We start from the raw sequence: 12,434 nt of genomic DNA, 5'->3' as shown, positions 1-12,434 counted from the left end.
TCTGTTTCTCTGCTCTGCACTAATAATAGCAACGTCTGCTGGTGTAAATGATTCAGATGGGGTTAAATCTGTTGCAATGTTGGGAGGCACCAGTTGTCGTCAGGGCCCCTACCCTCCCATTCCTGTTGCCTTAGCTTGACTTTGACCCTCAGCAGCCTAATACCTCTTTGCTGGGGAAATGTGTTCAGAGTTACAGGATTACTGTTGCACCACTGCGACCATGGCAGCTTGAATAACTTCTGCTGCCTCTCAGTACTGATTGATTCCCAGATTTAAAGGTCAAATATATCATGTGTTTCCTTATTCTTTTGGGTTTGTATTTGTGACCTGTTACTGCAGGGCTTCTTTTATTTCGTTATTTTGCCCCCTTTTCTCATATAAAACACATATTCCAAATATTGACTAAATTAGGGAGGATTCTTTGATTTAAAAACTTTTTTATTTTTTTCCAAAAAGTCTAAATTGGAACTAAAATGCAAGTGCAACTTCATGTGTGAAAACTTCTCAGCAATAATTACACTTCCACTCCCACAATCTTTGACTGGTGTGGGCTTGCTTTGCGTTGCAGATTTTCTCAGATTGGGGATGCAGCTGTGAGACTGCCATCCTTCGCTCATAGATGACTGTAAAAAAAGTCAAATATACACTACTCACAAAAAGTTAGGGACCTAAAATGCATTCTAACCTTTACAGGTGAACTTAATGGGAACTGTTCAATGTTTCAGTACTTTTTGCACAAGTTGCTGTTTTCTCACAAGGAGCCTAACGGCAAAACAGGTGTTTGATCCATGAATCGACCAATAAATATCCTGGTTCAATTAGAATTGGTATTTAAACAGTCCTCCTCATCATGCTGTTCACATTTTGACATCTTTGACACCTCGCTGTTGTGAGGCTTCACACAGGATGTTCTCAGACGGATGTGGCCACTGAGCTTAGTGTCAGAGTGTCATCAGCAGCTCGCTACAGAGACTGGAAGAGTCACAATTCAATTCAATTTCAATTCAATTCATTTTTATTTATATAGCGCCAAATACAACAAATGTCATCTCAAGGCACTTAGATAGTAAGTCCAATTAAAGCCAATTGGAATTCAATTAATTAATAATAATCATAATTCATAAAATAATCCAATTCGTTCATATAGAGCCAATTCAAAAACAATTTCCTAGCTAAGAAAACCAACAGATTGCACTGAAAACTTTTTGTTTTTCGGTCCAATCTCCCGGCCTGAGCGTGCCTGAGGCGACTGTGGAGAGAAACGACTCCCTTTTAACAGGAAGAAACCTCTGGCAGAACCAGAGCCAGGAAGGGTGGCCATCTGCCTCGACCAGCTGGGGTTTGAGAAGACAGAAAGGGGGGGAGGGTGGCGGCGGCGGCGGCGGCGGCACTGTAACACCATTCAAAGGATATCTGTTGGAACAGGGAAACACGAGTTAATGACCACAATAATATCACATATACATAAAGAGAGTAAAGTGAGGAAAGGTGTGACAGATGAGGCCCCCCAGCAGTCTGGGCCTATAGCAGCTTAACTATGGGATGTTTCAGGATCACCTGAGCCATCCCTAACTATAAGCTTTATCAAAAAGGAAAGTTTTAAGCCTGGTCTTAAAAGTGGAAAGGGTGTCTGCTTCCCGGACATTTACTGGCAGCTTATTCCACAATAGAGGGGCCTGATAACTGAAGGCTCTGCCTCCCATTCTACTTTTAGAAACTCTGGGAACCTCAAGTAAACCTGCAGTTTGGGAACGAAGTGCTCTGTTAGGAAAATATCTTACAATGAGATCTTTAAGATATGATGGAGCTCTGTCATTAAGAGCTTTATATGTAAGGAGAAGAATCTTAAATTCTATTCTGAATTTAACAGGGAGCCAATGAAGAGAAGCTAAAACTGGAGAAATATGATCTCTCCTGTTAGTTCTCGTCAAAACTCTGGCTGCAGCATTTTGGATCAACTGAAGGCTTTTCAGAGAATATGTGGGACAGCCCAATAATAAAGAATTACAGTAGTCCAATCTTGAAGTAACAAATGCATGAATTAGTTTTTCTGCATCACTCTGAGACAAGATGTTCCTGATTTTAACAATATTACGAAGGTGAAAGAAGGCAGTCCTAGAAACCTGTTTTATATGCGAGTCAAAAATAACTCCAAGGTTCCTCACTGTAGAACTAGAAGCCAAGGAAATACCATCTAGAGTAACTATATAGCTAGACAATTTCTCCCTGAAACGCTCAGGTCCAAAGATAACGACTTCAGTTTTGTCTGAATTTAGAAGCAGACAGTTCTGAGTCATCCAGGTCTTTATGTCTTTAAGACATGCTTGTAGTCTGACCAACCTATTGGGTTCATCTGGTTTTATAGATAAGTACAGCTGAGTATCATCAGCATAGCAATGTAAATTTATGCCATGCTGTCTAATAATGTTACCTAATGGAAGCATGTATAAAGTGAAAAGAATCGGTCCAAGCACAGAACCCTGGGGAACTCCATGACTTACTCTGGTGTGTGAGGAAGATTCTTCATTTACAAGAACAAACTGAAATCTATCAGATAAATATGACTTAAACCAGCCTAATGCAATTCCTTTAATCCCAATAACATGTTCAAGTCTGTGTAATAAGATACTGTGATCGACCGTATCAAATGCAGCACTGAGATCCAACAGGACAAGCACAGACACAAGTCCGCTATCAGAGGCTAAGAGGAGATCATTGGTAACTTTCAGCAGTGCAGTTTCTGTGCTATGATGCACTCTGAATCCTGACTGAAACTCTTCAAACAGATTATTTCTGTGTAAGTGATCACAAAGCTGAGCTGCAACTATTTTTTCAAGAACTTTAGACATAAAAGGGAGATTGGATATAGGTCTATAATGAGCCAACACTTCTGAATCAAGAGTAGGTTTTTTAAGTAAAGGTTTAATTACAGCAACCTTAAAAGTCTGAGGTACATATCCTGTCAACAAAGACAGATTGATCAAATCCAATATGGAAGTGTCAATTAATGGGAAAACCTCCTTGAACAGTCTGGTAAACAGAGAGGTAAAAAAAAAGGAGAAAGGTATAGAAGTGGACGTGCTTTGGCCACATCCCACACTGTTGACCGCTTCATTGTGAACAGCGCCCTGTGGAACCGGATGATGAATGCCATTCAACTCCTGGCACATTTAAGGGAGGTGAGAGGCACCCGAGTGTCATGTCAGTCCATTAGAAAGCATTTCCATCAGCGTGGTCCTGTAAGGGTACCTGAGCACACCGCCAGGCACAGGTGTCATGGCCCTGCCAGCATTTACTCTGAACGAGGGACCAGTGGGCCTCAGTGCTGTTCTCTGATGAAGGTCGATTCACGTTTAGCAGAAATGTTGGAGAGCGCTATGCATCAGCCACTGTTGTCACCAGATGAGCCTGTGGTGGGGGTGGTGTTACAGTGGGGGCAGGTGTGTCTCGTCAGTACAGAACTGCCCTAAACTTTGTGAATGGTGCAGTGACCAGCTCATACTACTTGAAAAACATCATTAATCCAGCCACTGTGCCCCTGCATGAACAGCACAGGCCTAATCTCATCTTCATGGACGACAATGTTCCGGCTCATCGAGGTGGCATCATCAGGGAGCGGCTGCACTTTCACTGGGGTACCTCAGACGGAGTGGCCTGCACTTTCACTGGGGTACCTCAGTCAGAGTGGCCTGCACTTTCACTGGGGTACCTCAGTCGGAGTGGCCTGCACTTTCACTGGGGTACCTCAGTCGGAGTGGGCAGCACTTTCACTGGGGTACCTCAGACGGAGTGGCCTGCACTTTCACTGGGGTACCTCAGACGGAGTGGCCTGCACTTTCACTGGGGTACCTCAGACGGAGTGGCCTGCACTTTTACTGGGGTACCTCAGAGTAGCCTGCACTTTTACTGGGGTACCTCAGACGGAGTGGCCTGCACTTTCACTGGGGTACCTCAGACGGAGTGGCCTGCACTTTCACTGGGGTACCTCAGACGGAGTGGCCTGCACTTTTACTGGGGTACCTCAGAGTGGCCTGCACTTTTACTGGGGTACCTCAGAGTGGGCAGCACTTTTACTGGGGTACCTCAGAGTGGGCAGCACTTTCACTGGGGTACCTCAGACAGAGTGGCCTGCACTTTCACTGGGGTACCTCAGAGTGGCCTGCACTTTCACTGGGGTACCTCAGAGTGGCCTGCACTTTCACTGGGGTACCTCAGACAGAGTGGCCTGCACTTTCACTGGGGTACCTCAGTCAGAGTGGGCAGCACTTTCACTGGGGTACCTCAGAGTGGGCAGCACTTTCACTGGGGTACCTCAGAGTGGGCAGCACTTTCACTGGGGTACCTCAGACGGAGTGGCCTGCACTTTCACTGGGGTACCTCAGACGGAGTGGGCAGCACTTTCACTGGGGTACCTCAGAGTGGGCAGCACTTTCACTGGGGCACCTCAGAGTGGGCAGCACTTTCACTGGGGTACCTCAGACGGAGTGGCCTGCACTTTCACTGGGGTACCTCAGACGGAGTGGCCTGCACTTTCACTGGGGTACCTCAGACGGAGTGGCCTGCACTTTCACTGGGGTACCTCAGACGGAGTGGCCTGCACTTTCACTGGGGTACCTCAGACAGAGTGGCCTGCACTGTCTCCAGACCTGGATAAGCTGGGTCGCCATGTAGAGGCTCGTTGCTCTGCACCCCAGAACCTCAATGCCAAAAGCCAAATATCCCAAACTTTTTGTGAGTAGTGTTTATGTATACATTTTTTTTAATGAATTCATTACTATTATTCTTTATCTAATAAATGAACAAATTCATAATAGCATTGTATTTTATAAACCCAAAGAAGCAGAAGGCAGAGCAAACACACGGAGCCAAGCATCATACCTGAATATCATACCTCTATACCAGGTGTATTTGCGTGCTGTGTCTTTGATACTGAGAGGACCGGCCGCAAAATATAGAAACCGAATGCAAACAAAGCACACAACAGACCATCACGTCTGATACTGGAAGCGTAGATGCTAATGGAGCTCCAACAAGACAAACCTGCAAAGCAACCACTTTGTGGAATAAAAGTGACACCTAGTACAAACTCATCCAGGCAAAGCTAGTACGTTCTACGCTTACCACGAGTCTAACAAATAAGAAATGTTTGAAAAAATTTGTGAAGCAAACTTATAGTATAGCATCAAACTTTTATTATGATATTATAAACCATTGCTACACTAAAGAGCTTGTATCCAGTCATCCAGCTGTACGTGTGCACGTCTATTTGTTCAGGGGGGGTTGAGTGGCCTCAAAAAATTCCTTTTGATTTGGAATATTTTCATTTGAAATGCACATCACATATAGATATATCTATATGTTATATATGCTATAGATCTGATAGCTAGTACCTGTAACATAAAAGTGATACTAACTCTGCTGATACTTTTGTGTTTGGAGCTCATGTCTTGCAACGTTGCTGCTGAAAGGCTTCAGGTTTCACGGAGGAGCCATGAATAAACTGAATGGAGCAGACAGAAATAGCTATTTGCTGCTCTGCAAATAAACTTTAGAGCAGCTTTCACAGATGCTGATTATCACCCTCACTGAGAGCAGGGTTTATTACTTCATGATGAACTAGTCAGAGGACGCAGGGCATTACATTATTCAAGCCCGTTTGTCTTTTCCAACCACACAAATGTGTGAACCAAATAGGAAGAGGGGCTCAGAGAACATAAAAGCTCAGTTGCATCCCCGTGTGGTGTGTACAGAACTACCATGTTGATTCCATTATTTTTAGAATGTTGTTTAATTTCTGCTTAGTAATATGAACAAGAGAGACGTTTGACTTGCTATTTTTATATGGAATTCATCCCACTGGATGTGTCCCCTCTGCACCTCAGCAGACAGAGCAGCATGGAACATGGAGGTGTATTTCCCATGTTTCAATCGTGTCTTAGCGCTTTCTGTCTGCTTCTCTTTTGGTTGCAGTGAATGAGATCATCGACAGAGATATCGGCAGCCTGAGCAGCAACATGCAGCTCGATCGGTGTGACAAGCGGCGCCAGTTCAACTAGAAGCACCAGTCCAGCAGCACCAGAATGCCCTTCTGTGGAGGCCCGCGGTAGTTTCTGAGAACAACTTTTCATGATTGCACAAAGTGCTCCAATCTGATCTTCAAGTGCCTTAATAAGTCTATGGGCACCATGCTAGATGATTGTTCCCGTGTTTGTCTTAGGGATTTAAGGCAAAGCCAACTTGTACCTCACAGGCAAACCAAAGATTTTGACTTTTCTAAACCAAATTGGAAAAAATGTTAAACATGATAATAAAAGGGTTGTAATTTGACTTTTAACGCAAAAATAATAACTCGTCATTAAGAATGCAAAAGTTGCACAAAAATAAGATGAACCTGTAATTATTTAATTGCCAGTAAATTGAAAAATCTATTTTTGATACTCTGGATGTGGTCCAGTACAAACTGCCGCTCAGATAATCATTGACATTTTTATAGCTTCATCCTACATTTCCTTTGCAGACTCACTATGCTGTTCAACCTGAAGTGTTGTGGCGTGAAGTTTAATGTGTGAACTGAAATGTATTGTACGGTTGAAATAAAAATATCTGCTGTTATGCACCTGGAGTAATTTGATGGTAGATTATGGTAGACTGCAGAAAAGATTTTAGAACTGAAATCCTATCGTGCACAGAAGCATCTTCCCACAAATTCCCATCAAACCAAAGGAGCTACAGGGAGCATGTATACACACTGGCCCCTCGTGTTTTACAAGATAAGGGGCATCATAACAGTATGCCAATATCAGAGCAGTATCTAAAGGTTGGACATCTCAGTGTAACAAGGTTTTTCCTGTTTGACACTGAGGATCAGGGCAGTGCACCTGTCCAGTCATTTAAAGAGCTGCTGGTCAGGGTCTGATTGAACAAAGCAGAACTCCTCCACAGCAGAGTTGGATCCTGACGTCCAGCAGCTGTTTGTGCAGGTGTAAACCACCACTGTTCCAAACTCCAGCTCCGCCTCCGTGCTGCCGTCCCTCCTCTGCAGCAGGCTGACCAGAGCGGGCATCAGCTGCAGTTCAAAAGTCCGAGATCCTCCACAGGAGTTGCACACTGAAACCAGCTCAGCCATTTTGGATGGTGGCTTGGACATAAAGATTGGTTTTCCACCGCGGCAGTAGCGCAGGATCTGCTGTGGACACACTGAGATGGTCTTCATGAACCTGGAGAAGGCAACGTCTCCGTGTCTGGCTCTGGTCTTCTCATACTTCTCCCCGCTGACTCTGCTCTCTTCTGGCTGTCCCACTGCTGCTCCCTCTTTCCTCTCGTACTCTTTCAACAGCTTCTGCACATGTTCCAGGTCGACTTCTTCTCCACACAGATCCGATTCCTCCACCACGCTAATGAAGAACGGACGGAAGATGGGAACATCTTCCAATTCTGCCAGATTGAGCTCCTGAAAACGTTTGCTGATGTCCATCTCACAGAGCTGAGGTTTGTCTGATGGAAAAACAAGGCAAAGAATGAACCACACAAGCTTCATCTGACACATTTAGAGCACTAGCACTACTAAGGGTTAGGGTCTATATTGGAGCGGCGTTGAAGAGGTTTCTGACGAAATATATTTCAATATTTAATCACAATGTTACATAGAGCATGTGCAATATGAATCTATTGGAAGTCTGAGGTGTACAGCATGTAGAAAACTATGGAAGTACAGGAAGTACCTGTGGTGATCCTGTGCAACTGACCACTGTTTCCAACACAAAACACTAACAAAGTGTAGTCTATTCTTCAGATGGTCTATAATCAGGTCATGATTTCATTCATTAGGGTTGCAATGCTCAGTTATTATTGCAGACAAAACACACTCAGTTCTACTTGTTGAGGTAGCAGAGTGGGCAGTCATAGTGGAAACAAAGGTGGCATCTTATGCAAGCTCAGGCACAGTGTGTGTGTGTGTGTGTGAGAGAGAGATAGTCAGGTAAACATGATCCACAGTAAGAAATCTACCATTTCTGTAAAGAAAAATGACAATTGATAAGTTCTAGGTTTATTTAAAGGGGAACTCCGGGGCATTTGAGGCGCATTTCCATTGCTAGAGGTTGTCAAATACTGATAGTAGGACACAGACAGGTGCAAATCTGCGCTCCCTGTGTGGAGATTGCGCTGTTTGCGCAGCCTGTCATGCGAGGCTAAAACATTACAACAATACATGCCCAGTAATATTGTTGTAATGTTTTAAATACTTGAACGCAGTTTTTCTAGAGAAGATAATTGTTTTGTATATGGGATTATCGTCCATTGACTCTTTTGGGCTTTCACATACGCGCGCCTACCGACAACCGGTAAGTGACATGCTGTTTATAAAGTTGTTTTGTAACGTCCCCATGCCAGTAATGTGAGAACCATGCATATGGTTTTGATGGTAAGGCTTGTGACTTTATTGTCGGATGGTTTGTAAAGTGGTGTGACGTTTCTGCAGTGTGCAAGTTGTTGTTTTACGTGGAAGGTTTAGCACTTGCCCCTTAGCCACCACGTATTTGGTTAGCATGACAGGCTGCGCAAACAGTGCAATCGCTTCACAGGGAGCGCAGATTTGCACCTGTCTGTGTCCTACTGTCAGTATTTGACAACCTCTAGCAATGGAAACGCGCTTCAAATGCCCCGGAGTTCCCCTTTAATACATGGAAATAAAAATGCACTGGGTCAATAGCAAAGTTACATTTGTGTGTTTAAAGAAAAAGCTGCTGACTTTCTGAACCATGGCACCAATTAGCTGCTAAAGCTAAGTGTACTTTAAAGATTTTTAAAGAACACGATCTATGGGGACTGGAGGCACTTTTGCTCCACTAGATGCCACCACTAGGCTGTAGAAACAAGTGGTGCTGACTCAGCTGAATACTGGTCCTGGGAATGAAAGTTGCTCAAACCTTTTCGACCATTTTCTATATCAATTTCACAAAGCTGAATAACAGAAATGTCCGTATGCGTTGCCTCATATAGAGTTAAGTACAGTGACTGAAAATAAAACTCCTGATGTGACTGCTGCATTGAGCTGCTCAGGATCTAACTGATGTTATATTAAACACTGCCGTGTGAGATCAAAGGGAGCTTTAAAAGGGACTTTCATTTTAGAGCAACCACTGGAAATTGATGGCATTATATAATCTCACACTGACCCAGTGAAAATGATGAGGTATAGACATAGATAACACTTTAACTCGTGTCACTAAAACAGGAAGCTTCTGCTGCTGAGCCCACGGACCACCATCTGTACAGCTACTCACCAACTTTAGCTCGCTGTTGTGTGGCTCCTGCAGCACATCGAGGGCATTAAAAACCAGCGCGTGGCACAGCTCAAAATATTCATCTTTCTGTGGTGGGATAATAAAGTCCAATGTGCTATCTTTAGCACACTTTTCTAAAGTTTAATACACAAGCAGTAAGAAATAAATACTAAGAACCAGGGGCGATTTTAGGATCTGGCCTTTAGGGGGGCCCAGCCCCCAGTGCTCACAGAGGCACATTATTTCTCACTAATTGAGGCGAACTAGTACATTTATAAATTTTGGAGCCGTATTAGTTTTGCTTTGAGTAGTGTTTTCCCCTACAACATTCAATTTGGACCTCTTCATTTCAAAAGACTGTGGCTTGACAGGGATAACAGAGAGCCTGAGACAAATATTGAAGATAACTCAAGATTTATTTTGGGAGTAAAGAGTTAAAACAAAAACAAATGCTAGAAGATAAATAAAATGTTCACTAAAATAATGCATCCTTGAGCAAAAAAAAATGTGTTTTTTCATAATATAATATTTTAAAAATGTGCTGAGCCAGGGGGTGCCGAGCTATCTCACGGTGGTGCCTTGGCACCACTAAAAATACCCTAGCCTCGCCCCTGCTAACAACTGCTGTGTTTGTAACGCCTGAACATCCAAACTGTCCTTTCTAGACAAAGAATGCAGATACTTTCCACAATCTCACCTTCTGTCTCAAGAACTGCCGCCTCCTTCCGAACCCTGGTTTGCTTCTCCACACCTCCTCCCCATCCATCATCACCTGCTCCCCCCTCCACCCCCCAGTCCTCAGCGCCGTCACACCAGGCGGTGGCCGCCTCCTGAGGCGGGGCAGCCCGGCTGGGGGCCTGCACCGCCGCCGCCTCAGCCTCCAGGCACTGGGAGCGGAGCACCACCCAACACTCTGACCGTCCGCAGCACTCAACGCGCCAACACGCAAACAGGTGGAGGTTCCTGTGGTAAGGGGATGCCTCCAGCGGGCAATACACTTGCACCACATGGGCTAACGGGGCGCTGCATCGCTTACACCGGGGAGGCTGTCTGGAGAAGACCGGTAACCAGTCCGGCGAACCCCCGACTTTGTTGGTCAGATACGAGGACTGGTACCTTTGAGTGTCGAGCTCTCCATCACAGAGACCGATCAGAGTGAACTCCTGAGCGGCCGAGGCAGCCATCTTTCACATGTTGGAAATACCGACCGGAAGTAGGATGTCCCTCACCGAAACATGCTCCCCAGGTTCCCTCTGCTCCTGTAAAGAAGCCGGACACACACAATGATGTCCGAAGCATGAAACTGTTCCGTTACCAAATCTTAAAAATAAAAGGAAAAAGGCGTTCAAGAAATGTAAAGCAGATATTATCATTGTGAATGAGACAGTGAAAGGTTCCTATCGGCACGTTCAACTAAGCTGCCGCAACAAAATAAGTTTCCGTTTGAGCAATTTGGGCTGCAAGATGCCGAATATAGGGTTATCATTTCTACCTGTGCAGAGAAGACCAACATATCCTACAGAAAATAAATGTATAGAACGAAAAAAAAATACTAAATCAAATAGACTAAATATTTAATATTCTAATCTTTTTCACATTCTAGTTACATATTCATAGTATATTATTTGTCCCATTCTGTGTTTTTATTGTTAATTATTGTTAACTATGCCCCCTATCATTGGGTGGGAGGCGGGCTGCACCCTGGATGGGTCTCCAGTCCATCACAGGGACGCACAGAGACAACGAGCCACACGACCATCAACGCTCTCACTCACTTCAAGAGAATTTAGAATCACAAATGAACCTGACATGCATGTTTTTTTTTTTTGTTTTTTTTTTATTTGGACCCGGAGAGAACCCACGCATGCGTCACAAAGAAAGGCGCCAGCCGGGATTCGAACCTGGAACCCTTTTGCTGTGGGGCGACCACACCATCGTGCATTCTCTGTTTCACTGAGATAGTGATGTATGATATCCAGTTTTTGTTCTTTATTTTCAGTGACTTAAGTTGCAATATTAATTGATTTAGAGGAGACTTCATCATTCTGTTATTATGAATGAAAAGTTTAGCAAAGCATAAGTTTATAGTATAACCAATTTAATTATTCTTCTTTTTTCGAGAGCACATACTGTATGATCTCTGGAAAAAAAGTTCAAATAGTTTAGCTTTAAGCAGGCATGAGTATCAGGACATAGTTTGGGTATTCTGTGGCAGCCTGCTGCAGTAGTTCTACACTTATAGTGTCTTTATTTGTATCATGACATTTTCTAAAGTGCTTTTTTCAGTGAATTTTTTTAAACATTGGCTTATTCATACTGTTATCACATCCCAGCTGGACTATGGTAATGCTCTTTATGATGGTGTTATCCAGGCATCCCTTTCAAGGCTGCAGTTGGTCAACAATGCTTCAGCTCCGCTGTTAACACAAATATGGAAGCATGAGCACATCTCTCCAGTACTTTCTTCCCTTCAATGGCTCGCTGTACGTTTTAGGATTGATTTTAAGATTTTATTGTTTACTTATAATGCACTTAATGGGATAGCTCCTTTTTGTCTTTCTGTCCTACACACAGAGAAGATCTTGCCTTTGCTGTTGTACTTTTTGTCTTTATTACCTTTCATTGGACAGCACTTTCGTTAACGGCCGATTGTTTTCCCAGTGTGCTGTATAGATAAATTTGTTGTTGGAATGATTTCTGCCAGCAATCCTGGTACTTCTTTTTTTTTTTTTTACATCTGTTTTGTTGTGTAGACATGCCAACAGGACGGGAAGGATTTACCCTACATAAAGGGAGAAGCACCCACAATGTGGGAGAGATTACACAAACTTTTGGGCTTTGAAAATCTCTCAAGATTTGATGCATCAATCTGTAATTCTGATACGGACCTGGTTGGCAACAAAAGGTTGCTGTGTTCGACCAAGTCTGTGTCAGCAGAGTTCTTCCTGTACCATCTGCACATAGGCTGGTTGAAGGCAACCATCCCTCATACACCACAAACTACCGATGTGAACTGGAAACGCCACACTGAGGCCGTTGACAGGAAGGGAAGGAATAGACTACATCTTGAGGAAATTAGGTCTTTAGTGTTTGCCACAAGTTGTTGCAAATCGTATACAAGTCTGTGGTGGGGAGTGCAAGGAGTGCTGC

The 12,434-nt window shown here is 43.8% G+C and overlaps 2 protein-coding genes across 3 annotated transcripts in view; one reads left to right on the top strand and one right to left on the bottom strand.

Annotated features, from left to right (window-relative positions):
• Positions 1–6,612, top strand: part of LOC142383619 (nuclear factor of activated T-cells, cytoplasmic 3-like) — a 33,983-nt gene extending 27,371 nt beyond the window's left edge. For both annotated transcript variants that reach the window (XM_075469221.1, XM_075469222.1), the window contains exon 10: positions 5,971–6,612. In XM_075469221.1, the coding sequence (XP_075325336.1) occupies positions 5,971–6,056 (86 nt within the window). In that variant the 3' untranslated portion in view covers positions 6,057–6,612. The remainder of the gene's footprint in view (positions 1–5,970) is intronic.
• Positions 5,170–10,507, bottom strand: pdcd2l (programmed cell death 2-like). Its single transcript, XM_075469224.1, has 2 exons — positions 9,982–10,507; positions 5,170–7,494 (listed from the first exon to the last, which is right to left on the bottom strand). The coding sequence occupies exons 1-2, from the start codon at positions 10,466–10,468 to the stop codon at positions 6,887–6,889; spliced, it is 1,095 nt and encodes a 364-aa protein (XP_075325339.1). The 5' UTR covers positions 10,469–10,507; the 3' UTR covers positions 5,170–6,886.
• Positions 10,508–12,434: the final 1,927 nt, after the last annotated feature.

This window comes from Odontesthes bonariensis, chromosome 7 (genome assembly GCF_027942865.1).
Source record: "Odontesthes bonariensis isolate fOdoBon6 chromosome 7, fOdoBon6.hap1, whole genome shotgun sequence".
Classification (NCBI taxonomy): Eukaryota; Metazoa; Chordata; class Actinopteri; order Atheriniformes; family Atherinopsidae; genus Odontesthes; species Odontesthes bonariensis.
The sequence above is the reverse complement of the archived record's forward strand: the minus strand, read 5'-3'. Positions and strand labels throughout refer to the sequence as shown.